At 46.9% G+C, this 25,993-nt stretch overlaps 1 protein-coding gene across 2 annotated transcripts; it reads right to left on the bottom strand.

Moving 5' to 3' along the window:
- Positions 1 to 3,063: 3,063 nt before the first annotated feature.
- On the bottom strand, positions 3,064 to 20,542 carry LOC137545842 (uncharacterized). Of its 2 annotated transcripts, none has more exons than XM_068267535.1 (4): positions 20,319 to 20,542; positions 4,897 to 4,994; positions 3,871 to 4,229; positions 3,064 to 3,466 (listed from the first exon to the last, which is right to left on the bottom strand). In XM_068267535.1, exons 2-4 carry the CDS (start codon positions 4,954 to 4,956, stop codon positions 3,277 to 3,279), a joined length of 609 nt encoding a protein of 202 aa, XP_068123636.1. In that variant the 5' UTR covers positions 4,957 to 4,994; positions 20,319 to 20,542; the 3' UTR covers positions 3,064 to 3,276. The 2 variants fall into 2 exon arrangements, with proteins under 2 accessions (XP_068123636.1, XP_068123638.1); XM_068267537.1 differs by lacking the exon at positions 20,319 to 20,542 and adding an exon at positions 17,933 to 18,021.
- Between the last annotated feature and the right edge of the window lie 5,451 nt (positions 20,543 to 25,993).

Below are 25,993 nucleotides of genomic sequence, written 5' to 3'. Positions count from 1 at the left end.
CGCACACAGAAGGGATAAGCCTCCGCAGCATTGATAGATAACCTTGGCACTCCAGCAGTTTAAAAATTAGAAATTGCATCATGCATCTGCCTAGGCAAGCTATGATTATACATTCCAGAATATTGAAATGCATCTAGTGATTTAGAGTTGTAGAAAAAGCTGGAGTACCAAGGTTAGTCGTCACTGCTGTGTAGGTTCAATAGGCTTCACCGTACCAATGCGAGTAACCCCCAGGTTATATATTAAGTGTATACACACCATAAGTAAAGTGCAACTCCATAAGCATTTTTTCCCCCTTATTGTCCTTGCTTTGTGAAGTGTCCAAAATCAATCAGACTAAAACTAGATTAAGTTCAGTCTGGTATGTACTTTGTTGCATGCATGCACCTTCATAGTGTGGGGAAAACACAAAAAAAATAAAATGTACCAGTTATGCTTACGAAATTTTGCTGAACACTAGACCAAGTGAGGACGGCAAGGGAATCACACATCTTTATTGTTTCTAAATGTAAGCATCAAATCTATAGTATAATGTAGCTGTCGTACAACATAACAACTTCAGTACACCAAAACTACAGAATAACCGTACAAGTTAATAAAATGTCTGCGGAGTACTAAAGTATAGTTATTATTTTTGGAGTTTTCATGTAAAATAAAGTATACATTATTCAAATAAAATGACAAATTTGTTTTGAAAACTAAAACGTTTATTGAAAATTTTGAACAAAGTAAATAAAATTTTACTTTCAACAGTCTTGAATTGTTTAATTATGTTCCAGATAATCCTTTGTTCTGTTTTTTATTTTTGTAGAGTACAAACATGTAGTTAGGCGAGTGGCACAATCTGTACTTGTTTCGAGTACACGGATGTACACAGTCAGATCTAGAATCATCTTTCAAGTGAATGTTTACCATTTTCAAAATAAAGAAGTAAGATACTCACCTAAGGAGAGTGAAGGCTCGGTCCTAATGAGCCTTCCCTCTCCTCTCCCGGTGCCCTGTCCTGCACAGGATCCCCGTGGCAGTATTCGACCAGTTCGGTCACATACTGCCACTTCCGCAGCCGAAGGTAGCTTTTGTAAACCTTTCTCGATCACTCGTGCTCCCGAGGACTGGCCGCTCCATACTACGCATGCGCCCTTTATGACGCACTCGCGCGTGCGTAGTATGGAGCGGCCCGTCTTCGGAAGCCCGAGTGCTCACAAAGATCTCCAAAGTTCCTACGAAGGCGGACGCGAACGGGGGAGCCAGCGCAGCACCGAGGGCACCGGGAGAGGAGAGTGAAGGCTCATTAGGACTGAGCCTTCCCTCTCCTTCGGTGAGTATCTGACTTTTCTATTTTTAAATTGATAACCACTGGTTATCGAAAACTGTAAGGGCCCATTCTCAATAGATTGTTATGACGGAAATAATTAAAGGGACTCCGAGCTCAGCGAAAAAAGTAAAGTTGTACTCACCAGGGTCTTTCTCCAGCCCAGTGCTGGTCGGGAGGTCCCACGCCGGCGTCCTGGCTCCTCTCCTTCACCCCGCTCCGGTATGGCTGACAGGCCGCAGCCCGGGCGACACTCGGTGGAGTGTCGGGCTGCAGCTTCCGCGTATGACGCGGATTACGTCACACGCCGGCCGCCTCGCGTCATCACGGCGGCCGGCGTGAAAGTACTGCGCATGCGCGATTAAAGCGCGCATGCGCAGTACTTTCACGCCGGCCGCCGTGATGACGCGAGGCGGCCGGCGTGTGACGTAATCCGCGTCATACGCGGAAGCTGCAGCCCGACACTCCACCGAGTGTCGCCCGGGCTGCGGCCTGTCAGCCATACCGGAGCGGGGTGAAGGAGAGGAGCCAGGACGCCGGCGTGGGACCTCCCGACCAGCACTGGGCTGGAGAAAGACCCTGGTGAGTACAACTTTACTTTTTTTGCTGAGCTCGGAGTCCCTTTAACACCAAAAACTTAGTGGGAAGCGGCGCTAGTGGGCTTTCTCAGCTGCACTATTCCAAAGGGGATTCCACAAACCTTTCAATTGAATTTTTACATTTATTCAATTGAAAGGTTTGTGGAAATAATTAACAATTTAAAGTGCTAAGGCTTATAAAACAACACGTCACTAATAAAAATTTAGGGCCCATTCTTACTGTGACGATGAAGAATAAACAACAAATACAAACGTGTACATTAATAAATTAACAGGCGATTGTAGTAAGATTGATTTTCAGTGCTATACAAAGACAAATGTCAATCGTGTGAAATGCAACATATTAAACAAAGCTTGTTCAAATTGTAATGCAAGATTTGCGTTTCCTTGTATTTTTAATAACGATTGTGAAATGTAAACAGTAGTAATGTAACAGATGTAAATGGATAGAAAGTTAACATAGGAATCCAGTAACAGATGTACATTGGTACCGCTGTGTTCATGAACCAGGATCACAAAAATTCCAAAGACCCTAATGTGACGGACCGTTCTGACCAGCGGAACGGAGCCTGAAAAAAAAGGACGTTGAAACATTGGGGGAAATTTAAAATGGAAAGTTTAATTACATTTTTGAAGAACTCAATGTGGCATGGGGGCATGAATGAAGCTATCCTGAATGAATGAAGGGAGGGTTAGTGGATAGTACTGCAGCCGTGCTAGTGGGGCAGGGAGGGTTAATACATAACCAATCTTCTGTAGTAGCCAGGGGTAAAGGCTTCCGTCTTCTTCCTGGTCATGTGAGTACATGACCCGGTGTATAATCACAGTGGAAGAAGAGGAAACCTCTATCGACAGCTGGTGCTGAAGCTAGGAATGTACTTGTTGATGGATAAAAGATTTAAAAAATTATTATCAATATCAAATTTGTATGAGAACACAGCAAGAACTGGACCATGTGGATCAGGTGAAGCGGAAAAAAAATCCTCTCACCAGATCACTTTAGTCCAAACTGGAACTGAAAACATGTACTAACTGTGGAAAAAATATATTATTATAAAGGCCGTGTGTAATCACTCGTAAATAATGAACTTGATATTTTGAATGTTGAATAAGCAAAAGAATGAATTTAGATTGAACACAGCTTCTACAGCATACTTTGGTAGGATATCTACTTTATTCATATAAGTGATGTGTGAATTGTGAATGAAGATCTTCTACAAAACCTAGCTGATTTTGAAGAAATATGAATCTTTACAAGCACATGAATACTTCAACTGGATGGTGCTACAATCCTTATGTGCATTAAAATTAAATATAAAAAACAAAAACAAAATGGACCCTTGAACATATGCACATGAAAAATTATCAATCCAACACCATAAATTCTGCAGCTAGATCGTTGCTAGGACGAAATCCTGTATAACGACTGTCTGGGTCTGGAAATGCTTGTCGCACCATTTTGACAACGCAGGAGGGTATTGGTCTCCGATCTCCTTTGGATAAACATCCGTGGACCCAACCTGTGAACGCTCGGTACACAGCTTTGCGTAGTCTTCTACAATAGATATAAAAAAACAATAATTAATAAACATTTTTATTAAATATAAATTTTTTCCAGCGGTCCGTGTTTTGTAAAACTTGGGATCAGGAATTAATTTTTTTTAAAACTTCTCTTTGTCAGGCAAACAGCGATATTTGAAATAAACATTACAATAAAGCTACGGGGAGCAAGCGCTACAACAAGGACCTGTACAGGAGAAGGGACGGTGTATGGGACACAGAGCCTCCCTGTCTTTAGGTGAGTATTTGATATTTTTTTTGTTTTGTTTTTTTACATGGGTTCACTAAAGCTTTTTTTTTTTTTGATTCGTAAACCAGAATTCTGATTTGAAAAAAAAAAATATTTTTTCAGATCTACAATTGCTAATAACAATACACTGTAGAGATTTATATACTAACCTGTTTCGATCTTTATTTTCTGGATTCACTGGGTTACAATTATTGGTCAGAAAAAGAAAAATCTGGGCCCATTCCTCATTGGCACATAGTTGAGGAAACATTGGATGCTGGGTAATGCATGTCAAGTTCACCATCATTACATTTACATTTGGTATTTCGGAACAACACACCGACTCCATACCGGTTGGCATGTTTACACAATTCTGGCACGTGCACCAGCCAGTATGGCCTATCTTGTGCCTGTCATAATCGTCAAAATGGTTTGGAGTTGTTCGATCCCGAATTGGATTTACTGGAAAGCTGTCACTGGATTGATCCTGGCCACTCATCTGCCTCATTCTGGCATGTAAATGTGCTATCTGAAAAAAAAATAATAAATACAATGGTCACATAACACCTCTATACAGGTCCCAGCCAGCTTACGCACGCCTAACTTACAGAGAGCCCATTCAAATAGGTTTGACGTTATTTTTTATTCAAGGGAGAAGGTTCAAGAAGTGGATTAACAATCACACCAAGTGACCAGCAAAACCATTAGACTCACCCACAAACGAGTCAAACACTATCTGTCCTCCTATCGGTGAATCATGCTCCCTCTAGCATCGTTCATTAACCTATCCTATATGTCATGTCACATACAGCTTCCTTTACGTGACATGACAGTCTTAAAGCAAAGCGATGCTGTATTGATAGAGGGAGCAGGCTGTAGAGTGGGTCGAAGGACAGGGTTGTACTCCAGCTGGTAGGTGAGTCCAGCTCCGCTGGAAGGGGGCATGTGGATGTTATGGCACATGGGTGAGAAAACCGAGGAAATTATGTAGAACAAAAATCGAGCAACATGGGCGGACAAACAGGAACGGAGGGGAGGGTGAGTTTTTGGGGTTTGGTATAAAAACTAACATTTAACGCAGTTTGATGTCCTTTTTTTATTTATCATGTACTGTAGGGGAAGTGGCTATACTTTGTGTTCTGCACATAAGAAATATAATTTTTAAAATTGTAAGGAACAAAAGATAATTGTCTTACCCGTTCTGCACGTGTCTCTCCTTGACGATTTGTAGAGGGCCCAGCTTGTTGTGATGCCATTTTAAAAGAAATTCAAATGAAATCCAAAAGAACAAGTTCTAAGAATCAAAAACATAAAATAAATAAATATTAGTTTTCTTAAAAAATAGACTATGATTAACAGCTGTCGCTATGCCAGCAGCAGTAACAACAACTGATTATCAACCGCCACTCTGCCAGCAGCACTAACAGCCACTGATTAGCAGCCCTTACTGTGCCAGCAGCAGTAAAAACCACTGAGTATCAGTCACCACTGTGCCAGCAGCAGTATAAGTCACTAGCAGCTGCCACTGTGCCAGCAGCAGTAACAGCCACTGATTACCAGTCGCCACTGTGCCAGCAGCAGTAACAGCCACTGATTACCAGTCGCCACTGTGCCAGCAGCAGTAACAGCCACTGATTACCAGTCGCCAATGTGGCAGCAGCAGTAACAGCCACTGATTACCAGTCGCCACTGTGCCAGCAGCAGTAACAGCCACTGATTACCAGTCGCCACTGTGCCAGCAGCAGTAACAGCCACTGATTACCAGTCGCCACTGTGCCAGCAGCAGTAACAGCCACTGATTACCAGTCGCCAATGTGCCAGCAGCAGTAACAGCCACTGATTACCAGTTGCCAATGTGGCAGCAGCAGTAACAGCCACTGATTACCAGTCGCCACTGTGCCAGCAGCAGTAACAGCCACTGATTACCAGTCGCCAATGTGGCAGCAGCAGTAACAGCCACTGATTACCAGTCGCCACTGTGCCAGCAGCAGTAACAGCCACTGATTACCAGTCGCCACTGTGCCAGCAGCAGTAACAGCCACTGATTACCAGTCGCCAATGTGCCAGCAGCAGTAACAGACACTGATTAACAGTCGCCAATGTGCCAGCAGCAGTAACAGACACTAATTCTCTGCCGCCACGGTGCAAGCAGCAATAACAGCCACTAATAATTATTTACCTCTGTGACAGCAGCAGTGTAAGACACTAATTAGCAACTGCAACTCTGTAAGCAGCAGTAACAGCCACTGATTATCAGCCACCACTGTGCCAGCAGCAGTAACAGCCACTGATTACCAGTCGCCACTGTGCCAGCAGCAGTAACAGCCACTGATTACCAGTCGCCAATGTGCCAGCAGCAGTAACAGCCACTGATTACCAGTCGCCAATGTGGCAGCAGCAGTAACAGCCACTGATTACCAGTCGCCACTGTGCCAGCAGCAGTAACAGCCACTGATTACCAGTCGCCACTGTGCCAGCAGCAGTAACAGCCACTGATTACCAGTCGCCACTGTGACAGCAGCAGTGTAAGACACTAATTAGCAACTGCAACTCTGTAAGCAGCAGTAACAGCCACTGATTATCAGCCACCACTGTGCCAGCAGCATTATAAGCCAATGTTTAGCAGCTGCCGCTGAGCCAGCAGCAGTAACAGCCACTGATTACCAGTCGCCAATGTGCCAGCAGCAGTAACAGCCACTGATTACCAGTCGCCACTGTGCCAGCAGCAGTAACAGCCACTGATTACCAGTCGCCAATGTGCCAGCAGCAGTAACAGCCACTGATCATCAGTCGCCACTTTGCCAGCAGCAGTAACAGCCACTGATTACCAGTCGCCACTGTGCCAGCAGCAGTAACAGCCACTGATTACCAGTCGCCACTGTGCCAGCAGCAGTAACAGCCACTGATTACCAGTCGCCAATGTGCCAGCAGCAGTAACAGACACTGATTAACAGTCGCCAATGTGCCAGCAGCAGTAACAGACACTGATTAACAGTCGCCAATGTGCTAGCAGCAGTAACAGACACTAATTCTCTGCCGCCACGGTGCAAGCAGCAATAACAGCCACTAATAATTATTTACCTCTGTGACAGCAGCAGTGTAAGACACTAATTAGCAACTGCAACTCTGTAAGCAGCAGTAAGAGCCACTGATTATCAGCCACCACTGTGCCAGCAGCATTATAAGCCAATGTTTAGCAGCTGCCGCTGAGCCAGCAGCAGTAACAGCCACTGATTACCAGTCGCCAATGTGCCAGCAGCAGTAACAGCCACTGATTACCAGTCGCCACTGTGCCAGCAGCAGTAACAGCCACTGATTTCCAGTCGCCAATGTGCCAGCAGCAGTAACAGACACTAATTCTCTGCCGCCACGGTGCAAGCAGCAATAACAGCCACTAATAATTATTTACCTCTGTGACAGCAGCAGTGTAAGACACTAATTAGCAACTGCAACTCTGTAAGCAGCAGTAACAGCCACTGATTATCAGCCACCACTGTGCCAGCAGCATTATAAGCCAATGTTTAGCAGCTGCCGCTGAGCCAGCAGCAGTAACAGCCACTGATTAGCAGCCACCACTGTGCAAGCTGCTGTAAAAGCCAGTGATTAGCATTAGCTACAAAAGATTTGAAATGGAGACTAACCAATGCAAGGCAAGAGCGCTAAACGATACATACAGTATATATATATATATATATATATATATATATACACACATATATATATACATATATACACATATATATATATATACATATATACTCACATATATATATATATATATATATATATATATATATATATATATATACACATATATATATATACACACATATATATATACACACACATATATATATATATATATATATATACACACACACATATATATATATATATATATATATATATATATATATACACACATATATATATATATACATATATATATATATATATATATATATATATACACACATATATATATATATATACATATATATATATATATATATATATATATACACACATATATATATATATATACATATATATATATATATATATACAGGGCCGGATTTACAGCTCAGGAGCCTGTAGGCACATAAGCTCCGGAGCCCTAAACTCCGCCCCATAACAGGCCACACCCATAATGCCACACCCTCTTTTCTTAATAAAACCACACAAGTAATACAAATATTACCAAAGACAAGTACCAACAATACCCAGATACCAACAATGTGCAGATATTACCAACAACTAAGGGAATTTACCAAATTTAGGCTATTACTAGGAGGAGACAGTGGCGGTAGGTGGGTGGGAGAGCACAGCAGGTAGGTATAAAGGGCACAGAGAGTAGTCAGTTGGAGTATGTAGGTGAGATAATGCAGTAGGCAGGTATATAGAGCAAAGAGAGCAGTCATTGGGGGTAGGTAGGTGGAAGAGCGCAGCAATTGGGTATAGACAGCACAGAGAGGGGTCAGTGGGGGTAGGTAGGTGGGAGAATGCAGTGGGTAGGTATATAGAGCAAAGAGAGCAGTCATTGGGGGTAGGTAGGTGGGAGAGTGCAGCAAGTGGGTATAGACAGCACAGAGAGGGGTCAGTGGGGGTAGGTAGGTGGGAGAATGCAGTGGGTAGGTATATAGAGCAAAGAGAGTAGTCAGTGGGGGTAGGTAGGTGGGAGAGCGCAGCAAGTGGGTATAGACAGCACAGAGAGGGGTTAGTGGGGGTAGGTAGGTGGGAGAATGCAGTGGGTAGGTATATAGAGCAAAGAGAGTAGTCAGTGGGGGTAGGTAGGTGGGAGAGCGCAGCAAGTGGGTATAGACAGCACAGAGAGGGGTTAGTGGGGGTAGGTAGGTGGGAGAATGCAGTGGGTAGGTATATAGAGCAAAGAGAGTAGTCAGTGGGGGTAGGTAGGTGGGAGAGCGCAGCAAGTGGGTATAGACAGCACAGAGAGGGGTCAGTGGGGGTAGGTAGGTGGAAGGATGCAGAAGATAGGAGCAGAGAGCAGTAAGTCAGGGTAGGAAAGTTGGTAGGTGGGAGGTTAGAGCAGGTAGAGGAGGGAAGTCAGCGAACGGAGCTGAACTCAGAACTTCCTCTGTGCGCTGCGTAATATGTTGGCGCTTTCTAAATACAATAAATAAATACATAACAGCATAATAACCTTTAAAGAATAACGATTTTGTTACAGCTGATACAAATCCTAAAATACATCACCAGTGTTTCTACTTCCTGCTTTCATGGAAGCAGACATTTTGTTAACATCCTGTGCTTACTAATGAGCTTATCTGCCGTGGCAGGGGAGAAATTTGTGATTAGACACAGATAATGGGGAATTACACAGGCTTAAAGTGAACCTCCGGACTAAAAATCTACTCAGCAGAACTGAAAAGGCTTGGTGTTTCTTTAAAAGTTTCACAGCATCAGAACTTTGTTTTTCTTACCAAAGCATCACTTTTAGCTGCATTTTTAGCTAAGCTCCACCCATCAAAGAAAAAAAGCCCGGGCTTTTTTTCCCTGATGCTGTGCAGAGCATGATGGGATTTCCTATGTTGTTATACACGTTGCATAGCAACTGGGAGAGGTGCTCAGGACACAGGACAGTTGGAACTGTGTCTCATGCTCCCTGTCACCTCCCTTCAACCAAAAAGATGGCTGCCATCATGAAATCAAACATTTGCCTGTTCTTTTAAAACAGTGTGGGTAAGAGATTATATTACCTATCTATTTTAATTAACATAACTAATGTAATTTAATGCCAGTATGTTTGTTTAGGCTGGAGTTCCTCTTTAACTCTAAATACATACAGCAGGGTGCAGGGTTTCCCTTCTGTCCTGTGTAAGAGACTGAGAGGGTATTAGACAGGCTACACCCTCTACTTACATACAGGCTGCATTTCTCTCTGTCCTGGGCAAGAGTTCAGGTCCACTTTATGGCGGCAGCGGCTCCCCCAGGTGCCAGAGTGGGCGGGGCTCCAGGTGGAGGTGGGGGGCCGTCAGTAAGTCCTTCTTTTGCCCAATATCCCGAGCGGCTGAGGGAGACTTGGGGGGGGGGGGGGGGGAGAGAAGAAGTACTTGGGTGGTGGAGAAGTACTCAGGTGGTCAGTGGCAGCAGGGGCAAGAGGGAGAGACTCGTTTCAAAGGACGCTCCATGCGTCCAGCGTTGACGTCACTCAGCTGCGCCCCCTGCATCCTCTCCATGGTCAAGCGCTGTAACCATGGAGAAGACGCAGGGGGCACTGCTGGGTGACGTAAACACTGGACGCATGGAGCAGGAGAGCAGAAGTCGGCAGGGCGGAGGTTTTTGTCTACCTGCGCTCCTGCTGGATTATTCCTCCTCTCCCTTCCATCATGGCTCTGGGCATACTCTGGGCATACCAGCGCAGCCAGGCAGGCCAATTTCGCTGGTAAGGGAGTCCAGTCCCTCCGCATCTTCTTGTCTGCCCACGTGGTATGCCACACTCCTAGGACTCCAGAGAGGAACAATCGCTCCGCCCCCCGCCGCCTATGCACGCAGCCTGCTGTTCACTTGCAGCGCTGCGTGTAGGCATGAATAGGACGGCCGGTGGGCGGGGAAATTACAGACTGTGTGTGTCACTAGCCGCCTGCCCCTCACTGTAGTTGCGGCCGCGGCTACCAGAACATGGAGGAGGCGGCGGGCGGCGCTGGTATTAGTGTTGCGGTTTTTTAGGTTTTTAATTTTAATACGACATGATTTAACCCCGCCCTTTGCTTAATCAGGCGCCTGTAGGCACGTGCCTAGTGTGCCTTATGGTAAATCCGGCCCTGTATATATATATATATACACACACACATATGTACACATATATATATATATATACATACACATATATACATATATATATACATATATACACATATATATATATATATATATATATATATATACTTATATACATATATATACATACATACATATATATATACATATATATACATACATATATATATATATACACATACATACATATATATATATATATACATACATATATACATATATATATATACATACATATATACATATATATATACATATATATATATATACATATATATATATATATATATATACACACATATACATATATATATATACATATATACATATATATATATATATATATACACATATATATATACATATATATATATACACATATACATGTATATATATATATATATATATATATATATATATATATATATATATACATACATATATAGATAAATATATATATATATACACACAAATACATGTGGGCCATTGCACATATAGAGGGAATGGTTTTACTAGTGTTTACTGACGCCATCATAAATTCATTTACATACAGATAGTCTTTGACATGCTGTAGCTCATAGCCGGCCAGTGTGGGGATTGAGAAATATATATATATATATATATATATATATATATATATATATATATATATGAATAATTGCTCATTAGTGAAGGCCCTTTCATACCTTCACATGTGTGTCAGGGCGGCAGCTCCGTACACTCTTCAGCGCTGTACTGGACGCGCGCGCTCCTGACGATAGACGTGAGCGCGCGCGCACTGTCCCTGGCACGCGCAACCCAAGTCTCCTATGTCTCGCGCTATTTTATCGGCGCAGGAGACTTGGAGAATTTAGGACGTAAGAGGCCGCCAACCCAGAAGATGAAGCAAAGGTCGGCGGCCATCTTGGATACAAACAGAGCAGATATCATGCTCTAGTGCACGAACGGGGGGCGGTGGTGCGGCGAAAATGAGCAAAGGTACATGTCTGTTCAAATCTATACATTTGTGTGTAATTTAAAAAAAAAAATCAGATAAGGTAAACAATGGCTTTAAGAAAAGCAGCAAAGAAGCCACTTCTCTCCCAATAAAAACATCAGGGACAGATTGATCTTCTGCAGAAAGTATGGTGAATGGACTGCTGAGGAATGGGGCAAAGTCATATTCTCCGATGAAGCGCCTGTAACGATCAGTGTCGTAACAGATGATCGGATAATGCTCACTCAGAACAGTAGTCAGTAAGAACACAGATATCTGATTATGTGGTGATCTGCGGTATCACCAATAATACAGATAGAAAACGTAAACCTTATTGCACAAGTGTGGTGATTGGTGCGAACAATAATACAGGAATACTTCTTCCGTGATAGCCTTTGGAGACTGAGGCTTTCACTGGACAGAGAGCCTCCTAAGTGATAACCCTTGAAGGCTGGGGCTTTCACTTGGCAGACAGTGGTCGTACAGGCGGGGTCGGCAACGGGTCAGACAGTAGCGGCACGGAAACGTCAGGCAAATCATAGTTACAAAACAGGCAAGAGGTCGGCAGCGAGTCGGGCAATAACGGTACAGAATCGTCAGGCAAATCGTAGTCGGTTTTCAAGCAATAAGTCGGCAGCAAATCTAATAGGCAGAAGTACAAAACCAGAAGGCAGAAGCGAGGTCAGAGGTCAAGCAAAAGGCCATAGACAGAAATACAATAAATAGCAATTATAATTATAGCTATCAAAAATCCTAAGCTAAGTGTGACTCCCCGGGGTCCTGCCAGATCAGCACACTAGGAACTGACTAGAGGTCTGAGAGCTAGCACAATGAAGTATTCGCAACAACAGACAAGGAGCAAATGACGGGCAGATCTTTATATCCTAAGGATCATTCAACGGCGCCGCCCAGAAGCCCAGCCAATCAGTGACCTGGGAGCTGTCAGCTGACCGGCTTTCTGGCCGCATAAGAGCGGCGGCGATCTGCGCGCGCGCGAGCCTGGAGCTCGCCATATGTAACAGAAGACCCGGACCTCCCCGTAGCCGACGGGAGGCCCGGGGACGCCGCGGCGGAACATGCCGTGTGTTCAGATGCGGAAGCGGTTTCGCCGCTATCCGCATCAATGGTGACAGCTCCTTTCCGATTGTTTGGGGCATCTGGAAGAAGGCTTGTCAGGAGAAGAAAAGGTGAGCACTACCATCAGTCCTGTGTCATGCCAACAGTAAAGCATCCTGAGACCATTCATGTGTGGGGTTGCTTCTCATCCAAGGGAGTGGGCTCACTCACAATTTTGCCAAAAACACAGCCATAAATAAAGAATGGTAGCAAAACACCCGCAACAGCAACTTCTTCCAACAATCCAACAACAGTTTGGTAAAGAACAATGTATTTTCCAGCACGATGGAGCACTGTGACATAAGGCAAAAATGAAATCTAAGTGGCTCGGGGACCAAAACGTAGAAATATTGGGTCCATGGCATGGAAACTCCCCAGATCTTAATTCCATTGAGAACTTGTGGTCATTTCTCATGAGGCGAGTGGACAAACAAAAACCAACTAATTCTGAGAAACTCAAAGAAGTGATTATGAGAAAATGAGTTGCTATCAGTCAGGATTTGGCCCAGAAGTTGATTAAGAGCATGCCCAGTCGAATTGCAGAGGTCCTGAAAAAGAAGGGCCAACATTGCAAATACTGACTTTTTGCATAAATCTCATGTAATTGTTAATAAAGACTTTGAAACGTATGAAGTGCTTATATTTATATCTAAGTACATCACATAAACAATTGAAACAAAGAGGCCACTCTGCAGTGTTAGGGAGTCTTGCCTTTGACTCCTTACTGAATAGGTACTGACCCTAGCCCCCCCCCCCCAATTACAATACCTGATGCCTAACGCCCTACCCGATATCTTAACCTAGCCAAACACCCCCCAACCTGACACCTATCGCCACCGCACAAACACCCTACATGATGCCTAACTCTAACCATCCCCCCAACACACACACAAACACCCTACCAAATGCATGACCTTAACCCCCCTCCCCCCATAAACATTCTACCTGACACCTAATGCAACCCTCCCCTGCACAAACACCCTACCTGATGCCTAACCCTAACCATCCTCCCCGCACAAACACCCTATCCAATGCTTTACCCTAACTGAACACCCCTTCCAACACCCTACCTGACACCTAAAGCCACCGACCCGCACAAACGCTGTAACGATTGTGGAATCGTATTCGCGGTCAGCGCACCAGACGTGCGCTGACGCGGCGGATTTCCTCCACAAGCGTATATTTGAGGACACCCAGGCTAGGTGCTATGCACCCGCAGAGGGCAATTCCCTCTGGCAGATGGCGCTATGGAGTGCAGGCGAACACAGTCGCTGCACAGCCACAGATGCCAGACGGGAATTGTACAGATCCAGGACAAGGTACGATCAGGCAGGGCTGGATAGCCCACAAGAAACAGAGCAAAGGGACAGAACCAATGTGTTTCCACCAAACTAGTCGCCACCCAGCGACGGTGAACACACAACGGCGGAAACGAAGTGGGAATGCAATCGCAAGAATGGCGATTGCCGACAGAGACACAAGACTGAGCAAAACAGGGCACGAGGGTAGCAAAGGCACAGCAAATAATACAATGAGGAGATACGGAAAATAACAAACGCTAGCTAACCGCGAACACCGCACTCATTCGCAACAGTGCACGCGGTTATGCGCGGTCTCCACGTGATAAGCACAATAGAGACAAGCACGCCTACCTAACCATTAACAGACAAACATGAAACAGAGGACGCGAGCGCTTTCTTAACGGTTACCTCACCGAGCCTCCAGCAAGCGTAGCAGACAAGACAGGCACACGAAAACAGTAACAAGCGAGAGATAGGATCCACAGCACTAGCGAAAAGTGGCTAGCGCGATCCAGGTACAGAGTAGCAGAACAGAAGGATCCCCAGCGCTAGCGAAAAGTGGCTAGCGCAATCCCAGAAGACAGAACAGAAGGATCCCCAGCGCTAGCGAAAAGTAGCTAGCGCGATCCCAGAAGACAGAACAGAAGGATCCCCAGCGCTAGCGAAAAGTAGCTAGCGCGATCCCAGAAGACAGAACAGAAGGATCCCCAGCGCTAGCAAAAAGTAGCTAGCGCGATCCCAGGAGACAGAACAGAAGAGATAGCTGGTAGCAACCGCTGCACCAGCTATACTCCAAGAACAGAGATCAGAACCATTTCCTGTCGACCACCGTTGGGACAGGACAATGGCAACAGAACAAACAAACAGATAATACAACCTGACTGGGCTAGAAGGGGAGCCTAAAGCAACCCCCAGGAATTAACTATACTAGATAGCAACGGCTGACACTCCAGCAGTGTCCATCAGGAACAGACCATGGAAGGGAAATGACCAGCAAAGCCTTCTGGGAAACATAAAGTTCTTATAGTGCCAGTCATCAAAGAAGGCAGGTAGGGGATTTGCATAACGAATGTATGCAAATTCCCCAGCAAGAGAACAGACCGGAACTTGCAATGGAAAGACAGGTCTCTGTTCCAGAGTCCTGCAGCATGCAAACCTAAACAATGGTCAAAAGGCTGCCTGCCTGCGCAGGCAGCTGAGCGGATTCTCACAAACGCCCTACCTGATGCCTAACCATCCCCCACACACAAACACCCTACCTGATGCCTAACACCCTCCCCCCCACAAACACCCTACCTGACACTTAATGCCACCGCCCCGCACAAACACCCTACCTGATGCCTAACTCTAATCATCCCCCCCAACACACACACAAACACCCTACATGATGCCTAACCCTAAACCCCCTCCCCCCACAAACATCCTACCTGACACCTAATGTCACCCTCCCCCCGCACAAACACCCTACCTGATGCCTAACCCTAACCACCCCCGCCTAAACAGCCTACCTGACACCTAATGCCACCGACCCGCACAAACACCCTACCTGAAGCCCAAACCTAATCATCCTCCCGGCACAAACACCCTACCTGATGCCTTACCCTAATCATCCCCCTCACACAAACACCCTACCTGATGCCTAACTCTAATCATCCCCCCAACACACACACAAAAACCCTACATGATGCCTAACCCTAAACCCCCTCCCCCCACAAACATCCTACCTGACACCTAATGTCACCCTCCCCCCGCACAAACACCCTACCTGATGCCTAACCCTAACCACCCCCGCCCAAACAGCCTACCTGACACCTAATGCCACCGACCCGCACAAACACCCTACCTGATACCTAACCACCCCGACCAAACACCCTACCTGATGCGTAACCTAACCATCCTCCCCGCACTAACACCCTACCTGACACCTAACGCCACCGACCCGCACAAACACCCTACCCGAAGCCTAACCCTAATCATCCCCCTCACACAAACACCTTACCTGATGCCTAACCCTAACCATCCTCCTGGCAAAAACACCCTACCTGATACCTTACCCTAACCCGAATGGGTGTAAGGGGGAAGAGGTCAGTGTGGGTGCTGGGGGGGGAGAGAGTTCGTTAGTTTGGGTACTGGGGGGAAAGATCAGTGCTAGAGGGGGAGAGGTCAGTGTGGGTGCTGGGGAGGGAGAGGTCAGTGTGGGTGCTGGGGGGGGGGGAGGTCAGTGTGGGTGTAGGGGGATATGTGAGGAGAGGTTAGTGGTCAGTGTAGGTGCCAGGGAGAGTTGAGGTCAGTGTGGGTACTAGGGAGGGGGGAGGTCAGTGTGGGTGTGGTGAGGATATGTGAGGAGATGTCAGTGTAGGTGCCAGAGAGAGTTGCGTTCAGTGTGGGTACTAGGGAGGGTGGGGGGGTCAGTGTGGGTGTAGGGTAAAATGACCAGATCTTTGTGGGTCCAACCTGGGACGGGGAGGGGGGGGGGCGTCACGCGTAGCGCGCCACGGTGAAAAGTGGGGAGGACTGAGGAGCGCGCAGCGACGAAGACTGGGGAGAGGGCTGGCGAAAAATGGGCGTGGCCATGCCATTGTATGGGCGGAGCTAACGTAATGATGTAACAGCGAGGCATAAGAAAGCAGTGTTTACTCCATGATGTGGACAAACAAGACTTTGCATCATGGGTGTGCAGAAACTGTGTGATGCTAATAGTATACCGTAACCACAAAGCAGCAAACATAGCTACCTATGACCATTAAATAATAAATGCAGTAACAGTTACCCCGGACACCAGAAAATAAACGCAATGGGCAACATGTCAGCACAAAATAAACGCAATGCGGGCAACATGTCAGTACAAAATAAACGCAATGCGGGCAAACATGTCAGAACAAAATAAATGCAATGCGGGCAAACATTTCACCAAAAAATTAACGCAATGCGGGCAAACATTTCACCAGAAAATTAACGCAATGCGGGCAAACATTTCACCAGAAAAGAAACGCAATGCGGGCAAACATTTCACCAGAAAAGAAACGCATTGCGGGCAAACATTTCACTAGAAAAGAAACGCAATGCGGGAAAACATTTCACCAGAAAAGAAACGCAATGCAGGCAAACATTTCACCAGAAAAGAAACGCAATGCGGGCAAACATTTCACCAGAAAAGAAACGCAATGCAGGCAAACATTTCACCAGAAAAGAAACGCAATGCGGGAAAACATTTCACCAGAAAAGAAACGCAATGCGGGCAAACATTTCACCAGAAAAGAAACGCAATGCGGGCAAACATTTCACCTGAAAAAAAAAAGCAATGCGGGCAAACATTTCATTAGAAAAGAAATGCAATGCGGGCAAACATTTCACCAGAAAAGAAACACAATGCAGACAAACATTTCACCAGAAAATTAACGCAATGCGGGCAAACATTTCACCAGAAAAGAAACTCAATGCGGGCAAACATTTCACCAGAAAAGAAACGCAATGCGGGCAAACATTTCACCAGAAAAGAAACGCAATGCGGGCAAACATTTCACCTGGAAAAAAAAAACACAATGCAGGCAAACATTTCACCAGAAAAGAAACGCAATGCGGGCAAACATTTCACCTGGGAAAAAAAAACACAATGCAGGCAAACATTTCACCAGAAAAGAAACGCAATGCGGGCAAACATTTCACCTGGAAAAGAAACGCAATGCGGGCAAACATTACACCTGGAAAAAAAAACGCAATGCGGGCAAACATTTCACCTGAAAAAGAAACGCAATGCGGGCAAACATTTCGCCTGGAAAAGAAACGCAATGCGGGCAAACATTTCACCTGGAAAAGAAACGCAATGCGGGCAAACATTTCACCTGAAAAAGAAACGCAATGCGGGCAAACATTTCACCTGGAAAAGAAATGCAATGCGGGCAAACATTTCACCTGGAAAAGAAACGCAATGCGGGCAAACATTTCACCTGAAAAATAAACGCAATGCGGGCAAACATTTCACCTGGAAAAGAAACGCAATGCGGGCAAACATTTCACCTGGAAAAGAAAGCATTTACTCACCTGGCAGAAGTCTCCGGCCTCTGGCGCGCTGCTCCCGGGACCACCTTCCTCCTGAAGTCTCCCGCGCTGACAACCTGGCAGAGCAGGGCTACGGCAAGATGGCGCCCGAAGCCCTGTACTGGAGACAAATAGTCTCCAGTACAGGGCTCCGGCAGCTATCTTACCGTAGCCCTGCTCGACTGCCGGTGTTGGAACAGACACCGGAAGAGGAGGCTGGAGCGGGGCTGCGGGCAATGAACTGGCACGGCGTCTATAGACGCCGCTGCCAGTTCATAAGGATAGAGTGGCCAGAGTCCCGAGGCCGGGACGTCCCGCTGCTGAAAGCGGGACGTTTCCTGGGACCTCATGCAGCCTGGGACAGCGGACCCCGAATCCGGGACGTATCCCAGGCAATCCGGGACGTCTGGTCACTCTGATATGTGAGGAGAGGTCAGTGGTCAGTGTTGGTGCCAGGGAAAGTTGAGGTCAGTGTGGATACTAGGGAGGGGGGAGGTCAGTGTGGGTGTGGTGGGGATATGTGAGGAGATGTCAGTGTAGGTGCCAGGGATAGTTGAGGTCAGTGTGGGTACTAGGGAAGGGGGGTCCAGTGTGGGTGTAGGGTGATATGTGCGGAGAGGTCAGTGGTCAGTGTTGGTGCCAGGGAGAGTTGAGGTCAGTGTGGGTACTAGGGAGGGGGGAGGTCAGTGTGGGTATGGTGGGGATATGTGAGGAGATGTCAGTGTAGGTGCCAGGGATAGTTGAGGTCAGTGTGGGTACTAGGGAGGGGGGAGGTTAGTGTGGGTGTGGTGGGGATATGTGAGGAGATGTCAGTGTAGGTGCCAGGGATAGTTGAGGTCAGTGTGGGTACTAGGGAGGGGGGAGGTCAGTGTGGGTGTGGTGGGAATATGTTAGGAGATGCCAGTGTAGGTGCCAGGGAGAGTTGAGGTCAGTTTGGGTACTAGGGAGGGGGGAGGTCAGTGTGGGTGTTGTGAGGATATGTGAGGAGATGTCAGTGTAGGTGCCAGGGAGAGTTGAGTTCAGTGTGGGTACTAGGGAGGGGGGGGGGGGGGGTCCAGTGTGGGTGTAGGGTGATATGTGAGGAGAGGTCAGTGGTCAGTGTTGGTGCCAGGGAGAGTTGAGGTCAGTGTGGATACTAGGGAGGGGGGAGGTTAGTGTGGGTGTGGTGGGGATATGTGAGGTGATGCCAGTGTAGGTGCCAGGGAAAGTTGAGGTCAGTGTGGGTACTAGGGAGGGGGGAGGTTAGTGTGGGTGTGGTGGGGATATGTGAGGAGATGCCAGTGTAGGTGCCAGGGAAAGTTGAGGTCAGTGTGGGTACTAGGGAGGGGGGAGGTTAGTGTGGGTGTGATGGGGATATGTGAGGAGATGTCAGTGTAGGTGCCAGGGAGAGTTGAGTTCAGTGTAGGGTCTAGGGAGGGGGGAGGTCAGTGTTGGCATGGTGGGGCAATGTGAGAAGATGTCAGTGTAGGTGCCAGGGATAGTTGAGGTCAGTGTAAGTACAGGGGGAGGGGGGTCGGCGTGGGTGTGGTGGGGATATGTGAGGAGCGGTCAGTTTTAGTGCCAGTAAGAGTTAAGGTCAGTGTTAGTACTGGGGAGGAGGGAGGTCGGTGTGGGGGGATATGAGAGGAGAGGTCAGTGTGGGTGCGTTAGTTTGGGTACTGGGGGGAAAGATCGGTGCTGGAGGGGGAGAGGTCAGTGTGGGTGCTGGGGAGGGAGAGGTCAGTGTGGGTGCTGGGGGGAGGTCAGTGTGGGTGTGAGGGAGATATGTGAGGAGAGGTCAGTGTGGGTGCTGGGGGGGAGGTCAGTGTGGGTGTAGGGGGATATGTGAGGAGAGGTCAGTGGTCAGTGTGGGTGCCAGGGAGAGTTGAGGTCAGTGTGGGTACTAGGGAGGGGGGAGGTCAGTGTGGGTGTGGTGAGGATATGTGAGGAGATGTCAGTGTAGGTGCCAGGGAGAGTTGCGTTCAGTGTGTGTACTAGGGAGGGGGGGGGGGGGGGTCAGTGTGGGTGTAGGGTGATATGTGAGGAGAGGCCAGTGGTCAGTGTTGGTGCCAGGGAGAGTTAAGGTCAGTGTGGGTACTAGGGAGGGGGGAGGTCAGTGTTGGTATGGTGGGGAAATGTTAGGAGATGTCAGTGTAGGTGCCAGGGATAGTTGAGGTCACTGTGAGTACTAGGGAGGGGGGAGGTCAGTGTGGGTATGGTGGGGATATGTGAGGAGATGTCAGTGTAGGTGCCAGGGATAGTTGAGGTCAGTGTGGGTACTGGGGGATGGGGGTCGGCGTGGGTGTGGTGGGGATATGTGAGGAGCGGTCAGTGTTGGTGCCAGTAAGAGTTGAGGTCAGTGTGGGTACTGGGGGAAGGAGCCTGTCAGGGGAGGCACCATATTACCTACCTGAACCATATTCTACCTGAAGTGTTACTCGCGTATGTGGTGGGAGGAGTTTGTCGTAGTTAGTGGAGGGGCGGGGCTTCTCCCGGCCGAGGGGCGGGGCTTCTCGCGGCGAGGAGCAGTGCCTAGTCCGACATCTCCATCTCCCTGCAGCTCAGGGTCACGTGACAGGCTCTGTGCTTCTCCAGTGACATCACACTCCTCATAGCATCCCATCACTGCCCCCTGGAGGCATCGACTAGCATTATACATGTCTGCTAGAGACCACTCCTCCACTCCCAGCAGCGATCTCCGCTCTCTGCCTCCCTCTCACCCCCGCAATCTGCCCCCGAACAGCCGCCTCCCCGCCGCTAGCTCTGTGACCGCCAGGGGGCGCCCATGGATCGGAGGATTTCCACAAGAAAGCGGCGGTATTCCTCAGGGTTTCCTGTTCGGGTCTTCAGGGTGAGGTACAGAGATGGAGAGGCGGCAGAGGTCCCGGGTTTGCGGGTCGCCGATCGCCTGAAAACCTGCAAGGAGGCCGGACAAGAAGCACAAGTCTGGCGCGCGGAGGATGTGTCTGTTCTCAACGTGGTCCTCTCTGTGGCTTTATAAGGAAGCTCCGCTGTAGGAGTGAGGCACTCGCCTCGAGACCTCTGTCGCTGATCGCAGCTCCGATGCCGCACACTGAAGAAGGAAGGAATGTTTTGGTAATTATTGTTTTTTTTTATATTATTTAAACAACAATCATAGAGTCACATATAAGGATTTCAATACAGCAATTATGGTAATTAAAGCGGCATATATAGTAGCCAGAGAGTAGGTATGTAACCAGCTATACCAAATGATATCGTAAATGACTGTTATATATAACTGTCAAATGGCTATAAAAAAAATGTGTGTGTGTGTGGCAAAGTTTTATTGAAAAGATAATCAAAGTCATTATATAAGAAAAGCCAGTGAGCCTCACGCAGGAACCAATACATCAGTGTGAATTATGAAAAGAGGTAAACAAATATGATCACATCCTTAGTTCAGAATAGACTATCAACGAAATGCAAACAATGCTGTTTTTTCCCCCACCTGATGACGTCACAATACTCACCTGGGTATAAATACAGGATGCTGGGATTACCTGATGACCTCACAATACTCACCTGGGTATAAATACAGGATGCTGGGATTACCTGATGACCTCACAATACTCAGCTGGGTATACATAGAGGATGCTGGTATTACTATCTGATGACCTCACAATACTCACCTGGGTATAAATACAGGATGCTGGGATTACCTGATGACCTCACAATACTCAGCTGGGTATACATCGAGGATGCTGGTATTACTATCTGATGACGTCACAATATTCACCTGGGTATAAATACAGGATGCTGGGATTACCTGATGACCTCACAATACTTAGCTGGCTATACATAGAGGATGCTGGTATTACTATCTGATGACGTCACAATACTCACCTGGGTATAAATACAGGGTGCTGGGATTAACTGATGACCTCACAATACTCAGCTGGGTATACATAGAGGATGCTGGTATTACTATCTGATGACGTCACAATACTCACCTGGGTATAAATACAGGATGCTGGGATTACCTGATGACCTCACAATACTCAGCTGGGTATACATAGAGGATGCTGGTATTACTATCTGATGACCTCACAATACTCACCTGGGTATCAGTACAGGATGCTGGGATTACCTGATGACCTCACAATACTCACCTGGGTATAAATACAGGATGCTGGTATTACCTGATGACCTCACAATACTCAGCTGGGTATCAATCAGTACAGGATGCTGGGATTACCTGAGGACCTCACAATACTCAGCTGGGTATCAGTACAGGATGCTGGGATTACTTGATGACCTCACAATACTCAGCTGGGTATCAGTACAGGATGCTGGGATTACCTGATGACCTCACAATACTCAGCTGGGTATCAGTACAGGATGCTGGGAGCCTCTGTCTTATTATTTATTTTTATTATTTAAACAACTCTTTTTATTATTTAAATAACAATCATATAGTCACATAAGGATCTCAATGCAGCAATGATGGTAATTACAGCATGTATAGTAGCCAGAGAGAAAGTTATATAAACAAATATACCAAATTGTATCAGAAAGGACCTTTGCATATAACTGTCAAAAAGCTATAGCAGGGCTCTATGGAAGGAGTCATTGATGCTAGAGGTCTGCCGCTGATCGCAGCTAGGATGCCGCAAGAAGGAATATTTTAAAGTAATATTGTTTTTTAATTATTTAACACAAAGATCATAGAGTCACATTTTATATTTTTTTGTTTCAACGTTTTATTGAAGAGATAAGCAAAGTCATTTTATACACAAAAGCCAACTAGCTTCATGCAGGAAGCGTTACATCAGAGTGAATTATGAAAAGAAGTAAACAAATATAATCATTGCATTTAAATATCTATCCGAACAATAAGTATGTCTGTTCACTAGGGTGCGTTCATAGCTGATAGCCCAGCAGCCCCACATTGTACTAAACATGTTAAAGGCTTCCTCATTTTGCCGTATCAAATTATTTTTGATAATATCAGAGAAATTCCTTCTTTTCGTTTTTGTTGTCACTAGTGAGGAGATGCTTCCGGCGGGTGCTGGGCAAAGCTTATGTTGGGTACACACGATGCAATTTCCCACCTGATTGACCGAAATCAAGTGATTATTTCCAACTTGTCCAATTGGCTCTCGATCGATAAAAGGATCGATTTTGTGCACTTATAATTGGAAAATTGATTGCTTTATTGATCGGGTGCACTTTGGACATGTACACATGATGCAACTTCCTGTCTGATCTAGTTTTGATCGGGCAGGAAATTGCATGTGTATACCCAGCATTTCAGTGGATTGTGGGCGGAGCTTCTCACAACTGGGGGGGGGGGTGGAGAAGTCTGTCAGTGGGAAGCACCATATTACCTGGTAGGTGGAGCTTCTCACAGCCTATTTCTTGAAAAAATAGATGTCTGGCCACCCAGAGCCCCCCCCTCTGCAGGTGACCATCTCCAGTGATGGAGCCGCATCTGAGCCTCCAGTGCTGACATCCCCACCTCCCTGTAGCTCCGGGGTCACGTGACAGGCTCTGTGCTTCTCCAGTCACATCACACTCCTCATAGCTTACCATCACCGCCCCATGGAGGCTCCAAGTGGCATTACATGTGTCTGCCAAAGACCCCTCCTCCATCCCCAGCAGCGATCGCCCCCCTCTCACCATGCAATATGCCCCCGAACAGCAGCCTCCCCGCCACTAGCGCTATGACCGCCAGGGGGCGCCCATGGATCAGGGGATTTCGACATGAAAGTGGCAGTATTTCTCCGGGTTTCTTGTTTGGGTCTCTTGATCTCTGTGTGCCCTGTGTTGCTGGCTGGTGTGGAGTGGCATTGACTGGCGTCTTCAAGTTCTTGGGAGGGTCAGGTAAGAGGAAATCAGCGGTGGAGGACATGGGCGGCGGCAGCCATCGGTAGCTCAGAGTCACGTGGTCTTTTAGCTGAGCTGCCCACGTGACTCCGAAATTTGTAGCAGCTTCGGCAGGCGGCAGGCATTTGGCATCAGCGACGTTCCTGCTTTGCTACCGCCAGCAGAGAACGTCAGAAGAAATCAGTGGCTTGGGCAGGAGAAAGTCAGCGGCAGAGGACATCGGCGGTGGCGGCGGACATTGGTGGCTTGGAGTCACGTGGGCCATCAGCTGGAGCTGCCCACGTGACTCCGGTACTTGCATCGGCTTCGGAATGGCATGTGGCACCAGCAATGTCCCTTCTTCTCTACCACCATCAGGAAAGTGGAGGACATTGGCGGTGGAGGACATCGGTGGGTCTGTGTCACTATCGCCCCTCTGAAAGACATCAGCGGCGGAGGACATTAGCAGCTCTGAGTCACATGGGCCATCAGCTGGAGTTGCCCACGTGACTCCAGTTCTTTCAGCGGCTCCAGCTCCAGGAGGCATACTTGCCACAGATGCCAGCACAGCACGGACAGACCGGACTGCAGGGGACCCGGGACACCATCACCATTAGCCCAGGATCAAAAGCAGCCCAGCAGCATGCCTCTCCCCTAGGATTGGTGAGTATGAAACATGCATGTGTGTACATGTTGGAGGCAGGCATTGTGACTTAGTGATGTAGGTAGTGGAGGTTATTATAGCTTAGTGTAGGTAGTGGGGGCAGGCATTGTAGTTTAGTGTAGGTTGGATGGCATTGTAGTTTAGCGTAGGTAGTGGGGGCATTGTGGCTTAGTGTAGGTAGTGGGGGTATTGTGGCTTAGTGTAGGTAGTGGGGGCATTGTAGCTTAGTGTAGGTTTTGGGGGGCAGCGGTAGTAAGTATAATGTAGGTAATGGGGCAGCAGGAGTAAGTGTAGAGTAGTTAGTGTAGCTGGTGGGGTAATAAGGGTTAATGTAGGGTAGTTACTGGAGCAGCAGGGGTCAGTGTAGCTTAGCTAGAGACAGTTTGGAAAGAAAAGGACCCATACAATGCCCCTGGACCATAGACGCTACAGGTTTAGTAGTTTTGGTTTTTTTTTCAGATTTGTGCCCTCTAAACCTAGGTGCGGCAAAAATCTGAAAAAAAAAATGTGTTTCCCCGAAAGTAGGCCTTCCCTTTAAAATAAGACCAATCCCAAATTCCTAGCATGCTCGAAATATAAGGCCTACCCCTAAAATAAGCCCTAGTGGTTGTGCAAGTCCCGTCCGTCTGCCCCCCTTCCCCCACTGCCACTTTACCTCCTGCTGACCCCCCCCCCCCCTCCTCCAGAAAGACGCATCCTCTTTCTTCACTGCCTGCCAACATACCGGTAATTCAAACCGCAGGACAGGTGATTCCCCCACTGCTGCTTTATTTCCTGCTGGCCCCGTTCCGTCATAATTCAAACCGCTGATCAGCGGTAAACTGCGGTTAAGTCAGCTAGTTACACTGTAACAGCGCTTCCGTGTACAGGAAGTGAAATCTCTATTTACTTCCTGTTCATGGAAGTGCTGTTACAGTGTAACTAGCTGCCCTAGCTGCAGTTTACAGCTGATCAGCAGTTTGAATTATGACAGCGGGCAATGGGGAACGGGGCCAACAGGAAACAAAGCATCAGTGGGGAAATCACCAGTTTACTGCTGTCCTGCGGTTTGAATTACTGGTACAGTGAAGAGCGTGGATGGGACTTTATGGAGGAGGGGGTCATCAGAAGGTAAAGTGGTGGTGGGGGAATGGGGATCTTGCTACCCTAACCATATATAAGACCTCCCCGAAAATAAGAACTAGCACATCTTTTGAAGGAAAAAAAAATATAAGACAATGCCTTATTTTTGGGGAAACACGGTAGTAGCCAGAGAGAAAGTTATGTAAGCTGGTATACCAAATAATATCAGAAATGACGGTTATCTATAACTGTCAAATAGCTATTAAAAAAAGACCATAGAGTCACATATATATATTTTTTTTAGTTTCAACGTTTTATTGAAAAGATAAGCAGTCATTATATAGAAAAGCCAATTAACCTCACCCAGGAAGCATACATCAGTGTGAATTTGAAAGTGTATTATTGAAGTGTATTAAGTGTGAATTATGAGTGTAAACAAATGTAATCACATCCTTAGTTCAGAATAGACTATCAATGAAATGCAAACAATGCTGACGTGCTGTAAATTGTCTTTCCAGATGAAAAAAACTTGA

Source organism: Hyperolius riggenbachi, chromosome 2, assembly GCF_040937935.1.
Source record: "Hyperolius riggenbachi isolate aHypRig1 chromosome 2, aHypRig1.pri, whole genome shotgun sequence".
Taxonomy (NCBI): Eukaryota; Metazoa; Chordata; class Amphibia; order Anura; family Hyperoliidae; genus Hyperolius; species Hyperolius riggenbachi.
This window is presented reverse-complemented; position numbering and strand designations above follow the sequence as displayed.